General features: G+C 42.2%; 1 protein-coding gene across 2 annotated transcripts in view; it reads right to left on the bottom strand.

The window, feature by feature from the left end:
* Window positions 1-21,252, bottom strand: part of F5 (coagulation factor V) — a 71,235-nt gene that overhangs the window by 42,978 nt on the left and 7,005 nt on the right. For both annotated transcript variants that reach the window (XM_080824944.1, XM_080824943.1), the window contains exons 3-5: window positions 17,510-17,632; window positions 3,345-3,557; window positions 1,189-1,332 (exon numbers count right to left, since the gene is read on the bottom strand). In XM_080824944.1, the coding sequence (XP_080681070.1) occupies window positions 1,189-1,332; window positions 3,345-3,557; window positions 17,510-17,632 (480 nt within the window). The remainder of the gene's footprint in view (window positions 1-1,188; window positions 1,333-3,344; window positions 3,558-17,509; window positions 17,633-21,252) is intronic.

Below are 21,252 nucleotides of genomic sequence, written 5' to 3'. Positions count from 1 at the left end.
CTCTATAGAAGACTAATGAATCGCTGACCTCTGAAACCAATAATACATTATGTGTTAATTGAATTTAAATAAAAATTTTTGAAAAGAAAAAAGAAAAAATTTCTCCATATATGCATCTTTTCTCAAAATAATATTTTGACAAGTGAACAGCCATGAATTTGGCAAATAATAACAATATACTCTTCTGAAGAATGTTCTAGAAATGCTTTCTTGGATCTCTTCTCAAGGCCTCTCATGAATCAAGAGTCCACGTAGGGCAACATTTGTACATGTGCTCCATCTACATATTTGACCCCTGAAATACTTAAGTCGCCCTCCTGGGGGGCTGCTGTTACCCTTTAAGACACCATTAGTTCAAAGTCTAGAGCTGCATGTCCAAGATGGTTGTCGCTTACTGAACACGGAATGAGGTGTGCTATCAGCGTAAAGTGTGCTGAATTTCAGAGATTTAGTATAAAGAGAAAGAATGTAAACTATCTCACTAATAACTGTTTATATTGATTCTAAGTTAAAATGATAACATTTTGCATATATTGGATCAAATAAAATAGTGTCAACATAAAAAAAAAACAACCCAAGGGCGCCTGGGTGGCTCAGTGGGTTAGAGCCTCTGCCTTCGGCTCAGGTTATGATCTCAGGGTCCTGGGATCAAGCCCCGCATCGGACTCTCTGCTTGGCAGGGAGCCTGCTTCCCCCTCTCTCTCTCCGCCTGCCTCTCTGCCTACTTGTGGTCTCTGTCTGCCAAATAAATAAATAAAATTAAAAAAAAAAAAAAGCCCAAACCCAAAACAAAACAAAGAACAGATGATGGGATCTTGAGAACCACTTAAGTGGATTACATTATCTTTCTGACCAGGAGTTGGAAAATAGTGTGTATGGGGCGCCTGGGTGGCTCAGTGGGTTAAGGCCTCTGCCTTCGGCTCAGGTCATGATCCCAGCATCCTGGGGTCGAGCCCCACATCGGGCTCTCTGCTCAGCAGGAAGCCTGTTCCCCCTCTCTCTCTGCCTGCCTCTCTGCCTACTTGTGATCTCTGTCTGTCAAATAACAAATAAAAATCTTAAAAAAAGAAAAGAAAAGAAAAACAGCATGTATGAGTTTGGTTAACTTCTGTAGGACTTCAAGGAGCTCAATGGACCAAAGGCACTGATGATTCTGCTGTGGCCGGATGGCATCCGGCCACCTGTTACCTGGCATTGTTCCGTTCACATAGCCGTTGACTGTGTACATTAAAGACGATGACTGGCTCCAGCTCTTGCTTTCATCAAACACAGCAAACATCAGCACATGTTGTTTGTCAAACATCTTCTGAACCCCATCGTCAGTGAGGGTACCTACGAAAGAAAGGACGTACTTTTTAATAGCATCACAGACAGAAGACTCTCACTAGGTACTCAAGACAGCAAAAACCTTAAGGCAAACAGTCAATCATGATGATAACTTTAAGAAGTTCTTATTTTAAAAAATAGTATCTTGGGGCTCCTGGGTAACTCAGTTGATTAAGCAACTGACTCCTGATTTCGGTTCAGATCATGATCTCAGGGTCCGGAGATCGAGTCCTGCATTGGGCTCCACAGTCAACACAGAGTCTGCTTGAGATTCTCCCCGCTCTGCCTGCCCCTCCCCAACTCACATGCACACACACTCTCTCGCTCTCTGAAAGAAAGAAATAGATATTTATTTATTTATTTGTCTTTATTTATGTATTTGACAGGCAGAGAGAGCACAGGCAGGGAGAGGAGTGGGAGAGGGAGAAGCAGGCTTCCCACTGAGCAGGGAGCCCGATGAGAGGCTCAAACTCAAGACCCTGGGATTACAGCCTGAGCTGGAGGCAGATGTTTAACTGACTGAGCCACCCAGGTGCCCCAACAAATAAATCTTTAAAAAGTAGCATCTTTATCAAGTAATAGTGATTGGGGGCTTACTAAAATCCTAGTGCCACAGTAAGGATTTTCTCTGACATCTCATAGCCTTGAGGAATGGGATTTAGAGGTAAACTTGACCAGGCACGAAGAAAACACATGTGGTGATGGTCAGGGCTTTAGTGAAAGTACTCATTTTCTCAAGTGTCAAGAGGCCAATAAACAGGGGCTTCAGCTCGGTGGGCGAGGCACCCTCCGAGTCTCACACAGCCACCTTGCTCGTACGTGAGATGAGGCGTTAGAGAATTTGTGGAGGTCGCGATTAGTCCATTCTCTCAGCTGAGGAAGGCAGCTGGCAGTAAATGAAAATAAAATAAAGTAAGAGCTTTTTATAAATTCAAATTTTTTTCAGTGCCACCACAGTATTTTTATATACCAGGCAATGCAAATGTGTATTTGTGCAGTGAGTAAATGAATTAGGAATGTGTGTACGTGTGTATGTGTGTATATATGGACAGGGGGTGGGTCTATCACATCATTTCCCACAGAGTAGTTTATTGTGGTTGTTTATGTTTTTAATTAACATATAGCGTACTGTTTGCTTCAGGGGTACAGGTCTGTGAATCGTCAGGCTTACACATGTCACAGCACTCACCATAGCGCATACCCTCCCCAATGTCCATCCCCCAGCCACCCCATCCCTATCCCCCCACCCCCCAGCAACCTTCAGTTTGTTCCCTGAGATGAAGAGTCTCTTGTGGTTTGTCTCCCTCTCTGGTTTTGTCTTGTTTCATTTTTCCCTCCCTTCCCCTATGATCCTCTGTCTTGTTTCTCAAATTCCTCATATCAGCGAGATCATATAATTCTCTTTCTCCGATTCACTTATTTTGCTCAGCATAATGCCCTCTAGCTCCATCCATGTTGCTGCAAATGGCAAGATTTCATTTTTTGATGGCTGCATAGTATTCCATTGTGTATATATACCACATCTTCTTTATCCATTCATCTGTTGATGGACATCTAGGTTCTTTCCATAGTTTGGCTATTGTGGACATTGCTGTTATAAACATTCGGATGCACGTGCCCCTTCAGATCCCTACATTTGTATCTTTAGGGTAAATACCAGTAGTGCGATTGCTGGGTTGTATGTTGAAGTTCTTTCCAAGTACTCTCAGCAATATATAAGATGTATACTTTCAAAAAGACTTGGCTTTGAGGTAAATATTAGAGATCTTATGGACCTGGTATCAAAACATACTCTCAGACAGGGATTTACTTGGGAGAGTCTCCCAGGACTGAGAAAAAGGAAGGATTAGAAGAAACAGGAATATTCCAACCCTCAAATACCTGTGAAGCAAGGGTCTGGTTTCTGTGCTTCTCCCTTTGATTTACAGAAAGGTTCCAAGATTCTCCCAATCCTCATTTCATTATAGTATACCTTACCATTTCAATCTTAGTTGTTGCTCTCTCTTTTTTTTCTTTACCTTTCTTACAAATGAGCAGAGGTCCAATCAGCCCAGAGTTGAAGTCCTGTATCAAATTTTCATAGGAGTAGTAGATGTGTGTAAGGCACGGAGGGTCATCGTGTGTGGGTCCGCTGTCCTCACTGATCTTCCACTCATACGTATATTCCTGGCCTGGAGCTATGGCATCATCCATCTTCTCCACAGGGAATGTGTGGTCAGAGTAAGAAGCACCTGGAGAAGAAGAGCCATGAAAACACCTGGACAGTCACTGAGGACAACTTTTTATCATCCTCAAATCTGGGGGAACATAACGTCTCTATAGAGGTATATATATGCCTTTCACTAGTGAACCTTCATGATTTGGAAACATTCACATATACCCACATCTATGCCTATGCCATTATAAGGGCTTTGGTCTATGGTGGTTTGAAGTGAATAAGAAAGCTACTAGTATATTCAGGTTAGAAAGTTAATTCTCTAGGGTATCTAAATGATTAGTATTTAGGTATCATCAGAGAGTTGAATCACTGTTGATCAGAAAATCACCTCAAGATATGAGAATGGGTTTTATTTCTATTTTCTCTATAGTGCTTGACAAGATCTCTTTCATTTAATTGCCTGTTAGCATTGGATGTGAATACACTCAGAGCTTTTTCTATGTTGTTTTGTTTTTCTTCTGTATTTCGTATCTTCTTTCCCACCTCTGACAACCCCAGCCCTATTTTTTCACTTTACCACCCTCCACCTTGTGATCACCCCAACGATCCCCAGAGCCTTGGAGTCCAGCTCCCTTCTGCCGTCTGGTTGCCGCTGTGATTATGAAATGTGTCTACCATCCGACGTTTAGGTGTCCTACTCCCGTCCCCTGCGTGTCTGAAGACCCACCGTTAACAGTCCCACATATACTCTGGCTGTCCTGACCGGTGGGACAGAAGGAGGATGTAGAAGTCGGTCTTCCTTACTGAAGAGAGGAACTGAGATGCAGAAGATGGAGAGAAGAGACTTGGGTGGAATTTCAAGAAGAAGAAGATGTAGCTTGAGATGGAGCAAATGAGGTCAGGAAGGGAGAGGTCAGTGCTATGGACAGCAAATGTGTGAGCCATGCCTCGTTTAATCAGGCGAGTTTCACTGTCATCAGCCGGTGCAGGAATTTCTCTTGGGGATGCATTCACCTTCTGTTTGGTACAACAGCTTGATAAATTTGACGTCGAAGGGGAGACCATCAGAGTGGAGACATGGGCAGACAAAAAGGATTGGAAAAAAGGGCTCAGATGTTTTACACGATGGGGTGAAGGGTTTGTGGAAACCGTTCTTACTGAAGTGATTGTGCTTTTTTAAAACAAATGATTAATTTCTCACTCCTATTCTCTTTTCCTGTTCCTTTTCTTCTCTATTCTTCCCCCCTTCCTCTCTTTTTCTGCCTCCCCCCCTCTTCCTTTTATCATCTTTATTGAAATTACGTACAATAAAATCCACCAGTTTTAAGTATAATGCTTGCTGCATTTTGACAGGTGTGTACAGTGGAATGGCTACCATCACCATGAAGGTACAGAACAGTTTTATCACTCTGGGAAGTTGCCTTGTGGCATTTCCAGTTAGAACCTTCCCCTGCTCTCTGGGCCAGCAGCTCCCGATCTGCTGTCTGTCACTACTTTCCTCTGTCCTCTGAGGTCATGGAAGTGGAACAATATATTATGTACCCTCTTGTGTTACTCATGTTAGTGTGGTGTATCTTTTTCCATCTTCTGCCTTTTCCCATCCTTGTCTTTAAAGTGGATTTCTCAAATTCAGCATATAGTAAGGTAATTCTTTTTATCCAGTCTTACAATCTCTTAGTTGCAGTGTTCTTTCCGTTTGCTTATAATATAATCACTGATATGGCTGAGTTTAAATCTACTGTCTTCCTCTTGTTTTCTATTTATCCATCTGGTCTTTATTCCTTTTACTTTTCTTTCTTGTTTTCTTTTAGATTAATTGAGTATCTCTTTTAATCTCCACTATTATTTTATTAGCTTTTCTTTGTTTTATTAGTGGTGCCTTGGGTTTACAATATATGACTTTAACTTATCAGAGTCTACCTTCAAATAATATGATGCCATTTCACTTGTAAGACACTTGCAATAGTATATTTCCATTTCCTCTCTCCTGGTCTTTGTGCTACTGTTCATCATGCACACAGTTTACTTCTGCATATACACTATACCCCCTAATAAATTACTGTTATTTTTGCTTCAAAGTTTAGATGATTGTCTTTTCAACAGATTAAAAATGAGGAAAAATTTTCTCTACATTTACCCATTTCTGAAGCTTTTTATTCCTTCTTGTGGATCCAAATATCCTTTTAATATCAATTTTTTTTTCCGACTAAAAGATTTCCTTTCATGTGTTTTTCTGGTCTGCAAGTGGGAAATTATTTCTTATTTCTATGTTTGAGACAGTCTTTCTTTTTTCTTCATTTTAAATGGATATTTGTGGTACGGAATACTAAGGGGACAAAATGCCCTCCCCCACTGCACACCAGTACTTTAAAGATATCCCTAATTATCTCCTGGCCTGCATTGTTTCCACTGATGTCTGCTGTCATTCTTATTTTTGTTTCTGGGTCTTTTCTTTCTTTCTTTCCTTTTTTTTTTTTTGGTCTGACACTTTTTAACATTTTCTCCTCATCACAGGTCTTTAGTAACTTGATCATGATGTGCTTTAGTAAGGGTTTTCTTCATGTTTCTTCTTCTTGGTTTTGCCAAACCTTTGTAGGTATATAGCCGTCATCACATTTGGAAAATTTTCAGCTTTGATGTCTTCAAATATTTCTTCTGTTCCTCCCCATTCTAGGATTCCATTTACACATATGTGACATCGCTGGATATTTTCCCATAGACGACCAATGTCTTGTTCATTTTGCTCAGTCTCTCTTATCTTCATGATTCATCTGGGTAGTTTCCATTGTTACGTATAGTAGCTGTTAATCTCATCTGGTGTACTCCCTGTTGCAGCCATTATAGTCATCTGTAGAGTTTCCATTTGTGTGTTTTCATGTCTTCCAACTCTCTCCTCATCATGCTCTGAACATAAGGAGAATATTCATAATAGCTGTCTGAATGTCTTTGCCTGCCAGTTCTATCATTTCTTTTATCTCTAGGTCTGTTTCTATTGATTAAGTTTTTTCTTGGCTATGGGTAGTACATTTCCTGCTCCTTCTAATGCTTGTTAATTTTTATTAGCATTGTGAGTTTTACATATTGGTTGCTGGATTTTGTTGCATTCTTGTAACTAGTAGGTTACACTGGCACACAGTGAAGAGATGTGGAATTGATTTGATACTTTCAAGTTTTGTTTTTAAAGTTTTATCACCTTCTGAGTAGTCTGCAGTCTGGACTAATTTTATCCAATTTCTGTGCCTTCTGTTGATTTACCTCTACTCAGTGCCCACTTGATAGGTCTTTCCTCGTTTAATGATGGGAACATAAACTATTTCTTTGTGTGTGGTCCAGGGACTGTTCTGCCTGTTTCTTTCTGGTGGTATTTTCCATACTTTTAACTCTGCTCACATGCATGTGCAGATCAACACTGAGTTGAAGACCCGACAGCCCTCAGTGTAGATTCTTAAGAACTCCTTCTCTGTGTCTGTACCATCCTCTTGAGGATTCCATCCTGCAAATCCAGCCACTTCGGCCTACCAAAAGTCTAAACTTTGTTTCTTTAACTCAAAGGGCTATTGAACTTTGCTTGGGTTCACCCTCATTGTGCTATGTCCTGGTCTTTAGTAACTCGATCATGATGTGCTTTGGTAAGGGTTTTCTCCATGCAGTGAGCCTGGGTACACACAGACCCACCTCACTTGTTATTCTCCTCCCATGGAACATTCCCTTGCATCGTCTGTTGTTCAGTGTCTGAAAACTGCTATTTCATATGTTTTTTCTGTCTGTCTGTCTCATTGTTAAGCAAAAGGGTAGATACAATCCCTCATTTCCAGAAGCCAAAGCTGAGCTGCTAAATTCCTCTACAGACTATTTCATATTGTAGAATACTAGCTACTGTTGTAGCTAACTGCACATTATCAGGACGAGTCTAGTCTACTCACACTCATGTGAGCTTGCACAGCATTAGCATATTTGGGCTCTCCAGATGGGAGTGTGAAATAAGGCACATGCTTCCATCATCAACGAGGCATTCGGGCACAGCAGCACGCATCATGTACTGCATGGGGTTCTGGGCGTGGAAGCCACAAGACAGAAGAGTTGAATAGATACATCTAGATTCACTGACATGTCTTCATAGGACAGAGTATCTTCTTTATATGAATGGGAATGAATACAACCAAACTTGAAATGACAAGATAGTCATGATGTCAGCCTTACAGTTAGGAAACAAAGATGGGCTTTAATGCTCTTAGAAGCTGACAATTTGCTGATGGTGATTACACTGATGGCATATGGAAAAGAAGACTAATTATGGCTGGACCATAAAGTCTTGACAGGAGACCGAGTCTCGTTACTATTTGCTCAACACAGATCCAGCTGTATTAATTCATTTGGCAAAACTTTCAAGAGCGTTGCTTTACCCATAAGATAAAGTCCAAGTTTGTTACCATGGCAGCTGAAGTCATTTATGAGTTTTCCCAGTCTACCTATCCAGTGTCATCTCCTTCCATACCCCTAAGCTGTGCACATTTTGTACTCCAACAGCTACCTACTACCTCCAAAATATATATCCCAAGTTTGCACTCTTCTCTGTGTCTCTAATGCCATCACCCTAGGATGAAACCAGACTCCAGAATTAGTCTATTAACCGGTCACTGGGATTCTGGTACAAGACTACCCTCCCATTGAGCCACGAACAATCATTCATTTAACATGACTTCTGTACCTACTCTGTATCAGGCCCTGGCTCTAGAAAGACAATGTACATGTGTCCTCTTGGCTCTTGAAGAGGCTTGGAGTCTAGAGAGAAGACAGATGTGCAGCCACCACAGCTGAAAAGGAGGCATGTAAAAGATGATACAAAGGCTTTTGGGGGTAAAGGCAGTTCATTGATGAGGATGTTTTTGGCTGAAATAAAACCCAATTCAAGTTGTCTTAAAAAAAAAAAAAAGACTACCCTCCCAATCAATTTCCCGACTTGTATACAGAATGATGCCTTTAGACTTTGGATCTTACTTTCCCATACTCTTGTTTAAAATCCTAACCACAGCTTCTTCTTTCACAAAATTCTTAACATGGACCGCAAGTCCATATGTGATCTACTCCACTTCTCTCTCCATTCTCGTTGTGTATGACTTTTCCCCTTGATACTATGTAACACTCTCTTGCGCTACCTTTTAGTTAGTTCCCCAAACAAGCCAAGTTCCGTCCAACCTCAGGTCTTTGCAGATAGCACTGCCTCGGCTTGGAGTGTTCTCCTTCTTTGTCTTTCTTTTGGGTAAATATGTGCGCATCCTTTAGATGTCACCTTAAATACAAGCTTACTCCTTTCCTGATCTCTAATTGTGCTACCTATTTTTTTCTTTTACAGCACCCGTGATAATTTATGATTAAGTATGTGTGGCACTGGATGATTTAGTTCATTTTCTCCTACTAAATAATAACAATTTACATCATGCACATTTCTGTCACCAGAAAGTGAGTGACTCAAAGGCAGATGCTGGTTTATATCTGGTTAATATCTCTGATACTTTTCACAGTGCCTGGCATGGAGAAGGTGCTCACCGAGTGTATGCTGAATTTCTAAGATTTAAGACCCTGTGGGATAGAATCAACGTTATCACGTCTTAGCTCACAGGTGATTAGGATTGTATGATATTACAACAAATTACATGCCAATATTAACATTATGGAGATACTATATAAGAATCTGAGTTGCTGTCTTTTCTTAAACAACAACAACACCACCACCACCACTCAAATGTTGTTCTTGTGACCAAATTTCTGCATAGAATTTGCTGCTCTGAATCCTGGCTACCTCCTTTAGATAAGACAATGACTCTGTGGTCCCCAGTCCCTAAAGGACATATTTTTTCATTGACTTAGCCCCCTGAATACTGTAGGTATCTGTATTGTGACACTTGTGCTAGTGAAAAGCTTAACATGGGATTACACTGTATCTTTTTTTTGCCCTCAAAGATAGTTTGACACTGATAACCAATATCGACTATGGGCTGAAATTTCACCCAGATGATGAAAAGGATCTGAATATTAAAAAAGGATCTGGGAGCGCCTGGGTGGTTAAGTGGCTACCTTCGACTCAGGTCATGATCCCAGCGTCCAGGGATGGAGTCTCTCATCAGGCTCCCTTCTCAGTGGGGTGTCTGCTTCCCTGTCTCCCTCTGTCTGCTACTCTGCCTGCTTGTGCTCTCGTTCTCTGTCAAATAAATTAATAAAATCTTTTAAAAAATAAAAAAGGGTCTGAGTATTAAGGAGTTGAGAAATTTTTTTAAAAGATTTTATTTATTTATTTGACAGAGAGAGACACATAGGGAGAGAGGGAACACAAGCAGAGGGTGGGAGAGGGAGAAGCAGGTTTCCCGCTGAGCAGGGAGCCTGATGCAGGGTTAGGTCCTGGGACTCAGGGATCATGACCTGAGCTGAAGGCAGATGCTGCCTAATGACTGAGCCACCCAGGTGCCCCATTCTGTGAATTCTTGATAGTACCCATTGAAGCATGACAGTTTTTAATTTTGATAAATTCCAATTTATCTATTTTCTCCTGTTGATTGTGTTTTGATGTCTCATCTCAGAAAAACTTGCTTAAACCAACTTCACTAAGTTTAAAACTATGTTTTCTTCTAACAGTTTTATGATTTAGGTCTTGCATTTAGGTTCTTTATGCATTTTGAGTTAATTTTAGTATATGATGTAAAAATAGGAGCTTAACTTCATTCTTTTGTATATCTATTTATTGCTACCATTTCTTAAAAAGACCATTTTTCCCCTATTGAATGGTCTTGACATTCTTATTGAAAATAAATTGACTAAAATAGTAGGGGTTCATTTCTGGATGCAATTCTATCCCACTGATCTATAGGTCTATCCTATGTCAGTATTACACTATCTTGATTACTGTAGCTTTTTATTTCATTTTATTATTAACTTATTTATTTATTTAAAGATTTTATTTATTTATTTGACAGAAAGAGACACAGCGAGAGAGGGAACACAAGCAGGAGATGGGAGAGGGAGAAGCTGACTTCCCGCTGAGCAGGGAGCCCGATGCGGGGCTCGATCCCAGGACTCTGAGATCATGACCTGAGCGGAAGGCAGACGCCCAGCAACTGAGCCACCCAGGCGCCCCCAGGAGTTGAGAAATTTTAAAAGTTTGAACAATTTCCCAAGAGTAATAATATTATTTCAGTCTAAATGAAAAAGAAAAAAAGAGTTTATAAGGAAGAGTCTCTGCTAACAAACAGGAAGAATTATTTCTGGGAAGTTACAAAATAGTTCTAGAAGCAAAGGACAAACAGGTCTGATAAGGAGAGTTGCCCTCTTGTCTACTGACTGGACCTGGCATGGCAGGTTGTTGACTGGAGCTATCTCCAACCAAGCACGATGCCCTTTATTCCATGTTCCTGATTCTTGGCCTCATGAAGTTAGAAAATGGTGTTTCTGGACTTGATGCATCTACTGTTCCAGCTGTTAGAGCATCACAGGAAATTCCTATAGTAGAAAGTGGCATTCTTTCCGTTGCCTTCAGCAGCTCTCAAAAGGACAAAAAGTGATATTCTCTGTAGGCGGAGAGGTAACTTCTGAAGTCCTTCCTCTCTTTCTCTGGATAAATGCACGCACATCCTTCAGACGCCAGCCTAAATGCAGTCTACCCATTCCCTGGTGAATACTATATGTATTTATGAATACAATTAGATATAAATATCATACATATGCATTTTTAATTAAATATTTGTGGGATTATATAATTAATGATACTTTCTCTCACTGGATTGTGGGAGAGTCCAGAATTGAAATTTCTTGGTTGAATCACTTGCTGCCTGTGTGAATTTGGGAGTTTCTTTAACCTCCCTTTTAGCCTCACTTTTCTTGTTTGTAACAATATAATGTTTTCTCTAGCAATAATATGACCATTTTTGATGGGTAATGAGGACTAAAAACATATGTAAAATGTCTGGCTCCTGACCAATGCTCTGGCAGCCTGTCGCAATACATTTTAGTATGTTGACCATTTTCTTTCTCAGCCAATTTGCAACTGAAACAGCTTCTCTCCTTTGTGTTGTACTTCTGATAAGGTGTCTCTAAGTGTCCTTGAGTTCTGTCAACCCATGTGAGAAAGATTAGAGGTGGTGACTTATCTACTCTAAAAGTGGCAAAAACTGGTAATAAGATTGCTCATAATCACCAGCAAAATTAATAAATTTCAGATTAAAGGGGAAACAATGTGTAGGCTCTACTCTCTAATACACTCCTCAGTCCCTCAGTCCAGAAATCATCATCATCATCGCCATGATCATGTTCTAGGCTGAGGGAGGTTCCCGGACACAAATACAAAGAAGTCCGTAAGACCTGAGGGGCTCACAGCTCCGTTAACAGTAGGGTGCATGCTGGTGTCTCAGCTGTGACGAGTTTCCCCTCTAGATTTCTTTTTGGGCCACTTCAGTGGAGAAGCCACAATTAGAACACATTGTGCATCATAATATGAACCAAACAATATCAATATCTAAGAATCACCCTAAAAGACTTTAACACATACTAGATATAGCAATGTGACTATTTTTGAATGCTATCAAATTTATTTTTAAATGATCAGGGTTTCATATTCGGTTTTATTTGAACAAACAATGGTTTTTAAGTGTCTGTCTAGTTGACCAAAGTAAATTATTGAGAATTTCATATTCATTTGACATGAATAAGAATATGAAGTTACATACAAGATAAACTTAAAATAATTGAATGAGGGCGCCTGGGTGGCTCAGTGGGTTGAGCCTCTGCCTTCGGCTCAGGTCATGATCTCAGGGTCCTGGGATCGAGCCCCGCATGGGGCTCTCTGCTCAGCGGGGAGCCTGCTTCCCCCTCTCTCTCTGCCTGCTTCTCTGCCTACTTGTGATCTCTCTCTCTCTGTCAAATAAATACATAAAATATTAAAAAATAAAATAATTGAATGAATGGTTTTGATTATGTTTACCATATAACTTAAAAGGTGGATAATGAGCATCTTGAAAGAAATAGTGAACAAATTTGTACATGGGGAAAGATTCTCTAATTATGCTGAGTGAGGATTACTTATGAGGTAATCCTGGGATAATTTAATCAGTGTTTTTATTCTTTTAACTTCAAAGTATTTTATCCTACATTTAGTCTAGAATAAAAGAGGCATGTGGTAGCTTTGATTTCACAACCTGCATAATATGAGGCATGAAATACAAGCAGCTACTTGAAGGAAGCATTTATGAAAAGCATTTTTGGTGAATCTGATTTTGACTTTGTAATCGAAATAAAAGTTTAAGCTCTTAACTGAAGAGGGGAGAAACAGACAGGAAAGACTACTGTGCTAGAGCACAAGAAGTCCCTGTTCAGCTTTGTGCGAGAATGAATTCTTCACACCAAGGGTAACCCTTCATTTTATATTGACTCAAGTTTGTTCACTGCCTGCTTTGCCCATAATCAGTGTTGCAATTTGTTTACTGATCATGATGAACCAATTATTAGCCAAAAGGTTCTCAGTATTTTTTTTTTTTAATGTAAAATGCTACGTATAAGCTTTGGGAAAGTGAAGTTACATAAAGACCTACTTCGGTTACCCACTAGGGTGCTCATTCTTGAAATCCTCCCGTGTTACTCATTTTTTTTTTACAACCCTTTTCCTCTCCATTTAATTAACGTAGGGCATGCTTCAGTGTGCATTCAAAGACTAGGCGCCTTCTTTCAGAAGCTGTAATTTAGTTAACAGGCAAAGTAGAATGCTGATGTCTTCTAAGGAAACGGATTTCACTGCATGGGGAGTTCAAGTCTCTCTTGAAGGGGAGTTCACATTTCTGACATTTATGAGAATTATTACATCAGCCACTACAGTTTGTTTTGGGTATTTATCATATACTCAAAGAAGTGCCAAAATATTCAGATGAAAAGTGAATCACCACTGCCCACATAAGCATTGGAATGTTTTGGAAAAATCCAAAAGACTAAGTTTTCATATGGAGAATTTGGCACCACCAAATGTAAAAAAAATATCTGATGGAAAATGCATTTCATCTATCTGTCTATCTATCATTTCTATTCTGAGTTGGCTCACTAGCAGACAGCTGAATACTATAAAACTAATTTTGTGATAAAATACTCATAATGCAACTCACACATTTAAGTGACTACATAAAGCAAATAAACAAATACTATTAAGATTCACTCTGAAGCAAACTTTAAAAGTTAATTGACCAAAACAGCTACAGAAATCTTACTGAAGAACAACATTTGCTCAATGGTGCATATTAGAAACAGTTCAGTGCATTCAAGCTAGTTTCTGAAATTTTAGCCTCAAATTGAAACTCTTAGTGATAGAAAGTTTTTAAGTGATCAGGTATAGCTGCAGATATTTTATTTCCTGGTTTCAAAATATATTCCTATCAAATACATGCCTAAAGGAAATGTTCTTATGAGCATTTTTGCAAATCATGATTTGTCCAACCCGTCAAATGGGTTACTCATCCTTGCCCTAAGTACTAGTGAGGTGTCTCCCAGTCATGCCTGGGGAGCGGTGCGAGTGGGAGTGGTTTGGTGACACCGAGATACAACCTTGCTTTTGTATCAGGTGCCGCCGATTTATGGATGAATGGCCAGCACGAGACTTTCACTCTGAGGACTGTCTTTCCTGGACAGAACTCAGATTTCCAACCATCAACTAACTAAAGCATAGCCAAGAATTTGAAAGGCAACATGACTTCTGGCCAACCAAAATAGATATTAAAAAACAACACCCACAAATTAAAGCTCAGGGTCTTTACCGATAGACAATACCACAGACAGTAATTTTCAAGTCTGTTTCAAGTCTGTCTGCTTAGACTGTACATAATTCTAATATCCATGAGTGTCTGTACAATCTCACAGTAGATTAGAAATAATGGCTTAGAAAGAGATCAGAGTTTTACTTCTCATCTTCTGTTTTAAAGAGTCTAGGAAATATAACATATATCCAAAGTGTTTAAAAAATATCTTAGACATTTAAGAAGTAAATTCCAAACTATCTGGAAAACATAATAATTCAAAATGACTCATTCCTCTGTGCTCTGGATAACTGAGGTTTGCTGTTCAATTTTAGTTCATTTTGACATCTCAATTCTAAGAGAGAGTTTTATTTCATTCAAGTAGAAGTAAAATGATGAGGACTATCCAAGGCCAAGGACTTCCTTTAATCTAAGCTACTGAAAACAAATTTTAATGCGGTCACGATGACGAGCCACGAAATAACCACACCAACAGCAGGTAACACTGTCATGCATCAACCATGTGCCCAGAACTTGACATATATTATGACTGGTCCCTGCCATAACCTTTCGATAGGAGGAATTGCTATGCCTGTGTCACAGATGTAAAACTAAAGGTTAGTGGTAAAGAAAGTTGCCCCAAATTGCCCAAATTTAAAGCCGGGTCATTCTGGCTCTGAAGCCAGCATTCTTTCCATGGCTGTCTTTCCCTTCTAACTCATGAAAATAGGTCTCCAAATGCTTGCTGGAGCTCAAGGATTAATTCCCAGAAAAGTAGGATTGTGGTCAAAGTTGGATCATTGACTGGTCAGATTAAGCAGCCCTAGGGACAAGGACTGAGTCCTGCCTTAGGCCTATTATATTGTCTCAATCTCCCACCATCCACTTCTCAGATACCTACGTCTGCAAAAAAGGAGTCTGGGCTCTCACGTAGCTGGCCCAGCATGTGCCGAATTGATTTCTCACACCGCCCCAGATAGTTCAAGCCATGGAGGACGGCTGTGGGCCAGGGTGAATTCAGGCAAGAAGAAGATGCTTTATTTTAAAGCAGAGGGCACAATAAAATGAAGAAGGCTTGTCTTTTTCCATGCAAGGCACTCGATCTTAAACAGATGGAGTTTGTCTTTCGTTTCCAAAATAAAATTTCACTTTCCCCACCAATCTGTATTTACCTTTCTCGGATTTAGGCAACTAGGGGCAACAATTAGGTGACCTGTGGAAGTGGTGGGAGCATCTTAAACAGTTGCTCATAGACGACTGGCTGGGGGGAGTGCAGGAACAAATAAACAGTAAAGAAAGGGGGATAATGTTGCAAGGTCCGTTCCCTATGCAAACAGCCCAGCTAGAATACAAAGTCCATGAACCTTACCTCCTCCCACATTTGAAATGGCACCTGGATGGGACATTTGGGGGTTCTTCCCTCCGGCATGACATTGCTGAATTCTCGATGTAGTTGCCCGGAAGCCTCATAAGTAGGTTAAATGGCTGTTTGTTATGCCACTGTATGATTTTAGGTATATAGGAGAGACTCCTGCACATCCTACCTCATTCAGAGTCTTGCCAAATTGGCCCTTAAAGATGTCTGACATTTCAGTTAATGCTCATTGTTCTTCCTCAAGCCAAAGATTAAGGGCTGATGCAAATACTCCTGGGAAGGGTAGTTCATTAACCTATTATCAGTCCTATATATGTTCGTTGGAATGAGCTCGACTATTAATTTACACAAGAAATAATAAATGTAAAGCACACTGTGTAATCCACAAATTACCAGATAAGTAGGAAATTATCTGAACACACTTAAAAATTTTAATCGAGATGTAACATAATTTGAATACATTTTAACTGAAAAATCAACTTCACCATCACGTCTAATATCTGTCAAGTGTTCTTTATATGCTAGGCCTTATCCAGAGATTTCATGACAACAAACCTATATGAGGTAGTATGATTCTTAGTCTCATTTTACAGATGAGAGAGAGAGATGAGGCACAGAGAGGTTAAGCAACTTCTCAAAAGTCACACAGCTAATAAGTGTAAGCCAGGATTTGCACCGAGCAGTCTACCTCCAGAACCTGCACTGTAAACCACTTTCCTACTCAATTGCCCCCTTCAAGTATGATGGCTGGAACATACGGGAGAAAGAAAGTTTGTGAGTCATGAAAGGACTGAAGTTATTTGAAAGTGTTGTTATACTAATACCTAGTACAGTATGGCTACAATTTTCTTATATCAGCTCCTAAGAGAACTCCGCTGTGCTTGTTGTGGTCTGAACATCATCGTGATGGAAATAATCAGAGCGAGGTCGTCAACAGTACTTACTGTCCCGTGGCTGATGTGGTCACTTCTGCCACCTTCACCTTTGTGACCTTTGCCATCGTCATCATCATCATCATTGTGATTTACTGAGGGCTTCCCATGTTCCAGGAATCATATTTCAGACACTACCTGAACAGTCTCATTTTAATCTTCAAAGCAATCTTATGAGGTGGGTATAACTGTTCACATTTTATACATGAAAAGACTAAAGCTCAGAGAGTTTATGCTCATAGAACCAGAGGTGACGCATCTGAAATTTGAACGTACGTCTGCCTTCAAAGCATAAGTTCTTAATCATTTCACTTTGTCTAAAATTGTGATAAGACTTCTGCTGCCACCGCCACCACCAAATACCACTTATGAAGTGTGCTTTCTGTGTCAGGCCACCCCTGTCACATTAGTCCAACGCCACTGTTTCAAACTACGGTTCTTGGGCTACACCCGGCCAGCTGTCTGTTTTTGTAAGTAAAGTTTTATTGGGACACAGTCACACTCATTCACTTGCACATTGTTTGTGACAGTGTTTGTATTGAAAGGTAGAGTTGAGCAGTTACAACAGAGATCCCAAAGCCAACTGTACTTACTTAAGTACTTAAGACCTGGCTTCTCACAGAGAAGTCTGTGGACGCCCCCTGCTTTAACCCACTTTGAAATGTGCATGTATTACTGTTCTCATTTACACATGAATATGTTGGAATTCAGAAAGATTAGGCAATTTTCCCATCCGACTGTTAAAGAGCAAGAGCCTAGTAAACACCTGAGGTCCAGAGGACTCCGGATTTTGTTCCTTTTCCTCCCTGAGACTTACAAAGGCAACGACTTTCATAGTCACCCGTTGAAGGCAAGGAGATTTCTCTAACACGTGGTTAACAATCTGGTTTTAAATGTCTGACACCGGTGTTAGAGTTGTACGTTTTCCACTGTCAGAGGAATATTAAATTACTCTTACCTTCTGAGAATTTACTGTATTTAATTCCTTGAGGATGGATGCTTACAGGCTTGTCTGCCTTATTCTTAAAGTGAACTTTCATGATGTCTCCAACTTCGGCATACAAAGTAGGCCCAAGAAGTCCTACAGAAACAAGGATTGATCATATGTCTGTGTTCAGGAACACCAAAGACAGAGCTGCTAAGCACGGAGAGACACAGAACCCCATGAATGATGGCTGTCACTCCCCCCGGCCCCGAGGCTGGCCTGCTTGTCTTCCATCTAGAAGGGTTTGCCGGCCCCTTGTCTCGCCATTGTATGCAGTCAGGACAGGACAAGAAGGTAGAAATGTTTGGCGTGGGCTCAAAGCAAGTCAAGAGAGAGAAGGAATAGTTCCGATCATGTCTACCGCATCCTGACCCCTGTCATTCCTTGCAGATTACTGTCTTTGGCCAAGAGAAGAAAGGTGTTCACTTTCAGTTGTGCAGCGTGATTTGAGGGAAGGTGACCGGCTCCATTAGATCTCCCTGAGGGGGGAATCTCAGAGACCTCAAGAAAGTGAGGGGGAAAGTCACAGGGTACGCTGGTCCTGAGGTGAGTTCAGAGTCCCTGAGGCAGGAGTGAGCTTGATGCGTCCAAAGAACGGAAAGGAAGAGAGCAGGCGGCACGCGAGCAGATGGGGGGGGGGGTCACGGGGGGCTTCACGGGCTTTGGTAAGGAGTTTGGATTATCTTCTGGACGAAATGGAAAATTGCTGGGGCTTTGTGCGGCAGACAGGCATGGTTTTAAAGGTTCATTCTGGGGAAAAAAAAGGACCTCCCAGCTGCTGTGTGGAGAAGAGTGCACGTAGTGATGGGACCGGGAGTGGGAGCAGGCGGCACAGAGAAGCCGCACGCGCGGCGGGAGGGGGTGACGCGCGGCGGGGAGGGGGGAGAAGAGGTGGGTTCCAGATTCCGAAGGCAAAGCCGGCTGGATTTGCTGGTGGGCTGACGTGGCCTCTGACAGAGGGAAGCCAAGGGTGACCCTGACGTCTCACGTCCTACATGACAGGTGTGCTGAGTCCTGCGGCCACGTGGATAAACAAGACCCTGTCCCTGTCCTCGAAGAGCTCGCAAGCTCGTCTGGGGGCAGACGGACGGTAGGAGCCACCGCTGAGATGTGGGCAAAGTGCTGTAGGAGTCGAGGATGAAGGGCCAGTTCTGTCCGAGGGGTCAGGGGAGGAGGTGATAGTTGAGTCAGGCTTCGGCAGAATCGTAAATAAGAATTTCCCCAAATTAAATGTTTGTGACTCTTGCCACAAGAGCTGACTGCTGTCACTTCCCAGCCACCTGTAAACCCTGTGCGGTTAGCTTCTCCCCAGCAGAGACCGCGGGAGCTTGAGGAGAAAGGGGCAGCAGTCACCAGCATTTGTTTGCAGGGCTGAGGGTCACGTTAATTGGGCCCCCACTTACACAATTGTAATGGTGACTAAAATAGATGCCTTCACAGAGCTTACAAAAAAGTAGGAAGGACAGATTTTAACAAACCATCGCACAAACATTTGATTACAAACTGTGGAAAGTATTATGAGAGAAAAGCACAGCTCACGCTGAAGAGCGTTTGACAGAGTGATCTTGTCCAATCTTGAGAAAGGGAGGGACTCAGGGTTGGGACATGCTTCCTTGAGGAAGCGATGCTCTGACTGAAGTCCAAAGGTGAAGAGGCAAAGGCATGGGCAGGGACATTTCAAGGAGTGGGATGAGCATGTGCAAAGGGCCTGTGGCACCAGAAAACTTGGCCTATTCAGAAAACTGACAGATGGCCACAGTGAAGGTAAAGTTTAACAGGTAAGAGAGAGAGGCAGAACGTGAGGCTGAGGGCACGATCAGAGGCCCCATCACGTAGAGCCTTCTACGTCTCAGAGTCTTGCCTCTAAGTGTATCTGGAAGCCAAAAAAGAGTTTTAAGCAGGGGCGAGACACGGACCAGATTTGGGGCTTCAATCTCTGGGGGCACTGGTGGAGGAGGAGCTGGGGAGAACTCAGAGTGGATGCGGAGAGAACAGACAGAGGGCTCCAGGCGGGAGACGTGGTGACTCAGTGTAAGGTGATGATGAGAACATGCTAGAGGGCTATTAGAAGATGAAACTGTCAGGGCTTGACGGATGGCATACGGGTGGAGGGTGAGGGAGACCGAGTTGCTGTGGATGGCTGGTGATGTTCTGACTGGGGAGCGGGGGGGCAGGAGGGTACCCTTCTCTGACATGAGGACACTGCGGGAGGTTTTGTTTGGTAGGTATGGTAGGCAGGATAAGGGCCCAGCACAGATGTCTGCATCTTTACTCCTGGGACCTGTGAATACGCTACGTGGGGTGGCCAGTGGGGTTCTGCAGGTGTGACGAAAAGAAGTCTGAAATGGTAGAGTTTCCGAGATTATAATCCCAGAGGGAAATGTCATCCAGCATCCTTATAAACGGGATGCAGGCGAAGCTGAGTTCACAGCCCTGCTGGATCTGAAGACGGAGGAAGGGGCCACGAACTGCCTCTAGTAACGGGAAAAGGCAAGGAGATAACTGTCCCCCAGAGGCGGAGAGCTCTGTCAGCGCCTTGATTTTAACCCAGTGAAACTTATTTTGGACTTCTGACCTCAAGAACTGCAAGACAATAAATTTGTGTTGTTCTGGGCTATGAAGTTTGCGGCAATTTGTTACCTATTGGCCATGGGAAAACAGGATCTCTGAGACCGAAGCCCCCTTTCCCTACTTCTACCTTTCTACCTGCAGTTTTCTTACTGCTTTCAGCAAACTTCCAGTGCTGGAGTTTATGCTGATCTTGTGCCTGTAGCGTGTTGTTTGCTTCTGTGTTCGCTCTGCACAGGACTGTGGAGGTCACACTGTTCAATCTTCAATTTAGAGATACTTACAATGCCTGGGATGTGGGGGTGGGAGGATGGCTTGCTCAAGGTCAGTCAATCATCGGGTGGTGCCCCTGGGGTTAGAACTCAGGGCTCTGGACTCTTGAACCAAAGCCTTCTCTACCACCTTGCACAGAGCAGGTTCAGAACCACCCCCTCTCCTGGAATAGTTCCAATGTCTACACCATTTGTGACTCCTGACCATAGCCGGTGGGGCTAGCTGAGCTCTCTCTCTCTTCTGGCTGCTACTCTCGGTCCTAGCTCCTGACAGAAGCCCCCATTGGCTCTTCCCACCTGCCGGGGATGCCCGGGAGCCCAAAAGAGGGCTGGCCATGTGGTCACAGTGTGCACTGCATTTGTTGCCACGGCGCCTTGTTTGGGTGATTTGTTTGCTGGCATCGCGGGGCTACAAATGCCTGTCCTGGGATAAGTCTCCTTAGTTATTTAACCTAATAAGACCTCTTGCTGCAATGAATGGTCTGGAGTATTTATTTGCCTCCCTTTCTGTTTCCTTGGAATTAAGGCAAAACAAAGGGATGTTTTCATAAATGCAAACCAAATACCTTCCCTCACGTGGGCAAACACATGAGTGTTGCCTGAGCTGCTGGTTAGCTCCTCCGTCAGCCCGATGGCCTGGGACCCAGCAGTGACGTGGGGGAAGGGGCTGCCTACCTTGCGGTCCCAGGAAGGTAGCACAGCGTGTACCCAATTTCATGTGGCTTTGGAGTTGAAAAGGACAACATGAAGTCAGCTAATCCCATCCCCTGCGCTCGGGTGCATATGAGTTACAGAAAACAGAGAAGCCCAGTGCTGCAGCTAGTTCAGAACCCCTTCAGGAGCAAACGTTTCATACCCTTCCTTGAAAACACTCAG

The sequence above is a fragment of the Martes martes genome (assembly GCF_963455335.1).
Source record: "Martes martes genome assembly, chromosome: 15".
Taxonomy (NCBI): Eukaryota; Metazoa; Chordata; class Mammalia; order Carnivora; family Mustelidae; genus Martes; species Martes martes.
The sequence above is the reverse complement of the archived record's forward strand: the minus strand, read 5'-3'. Positions and strand labels throughout refer to the sequence as shown.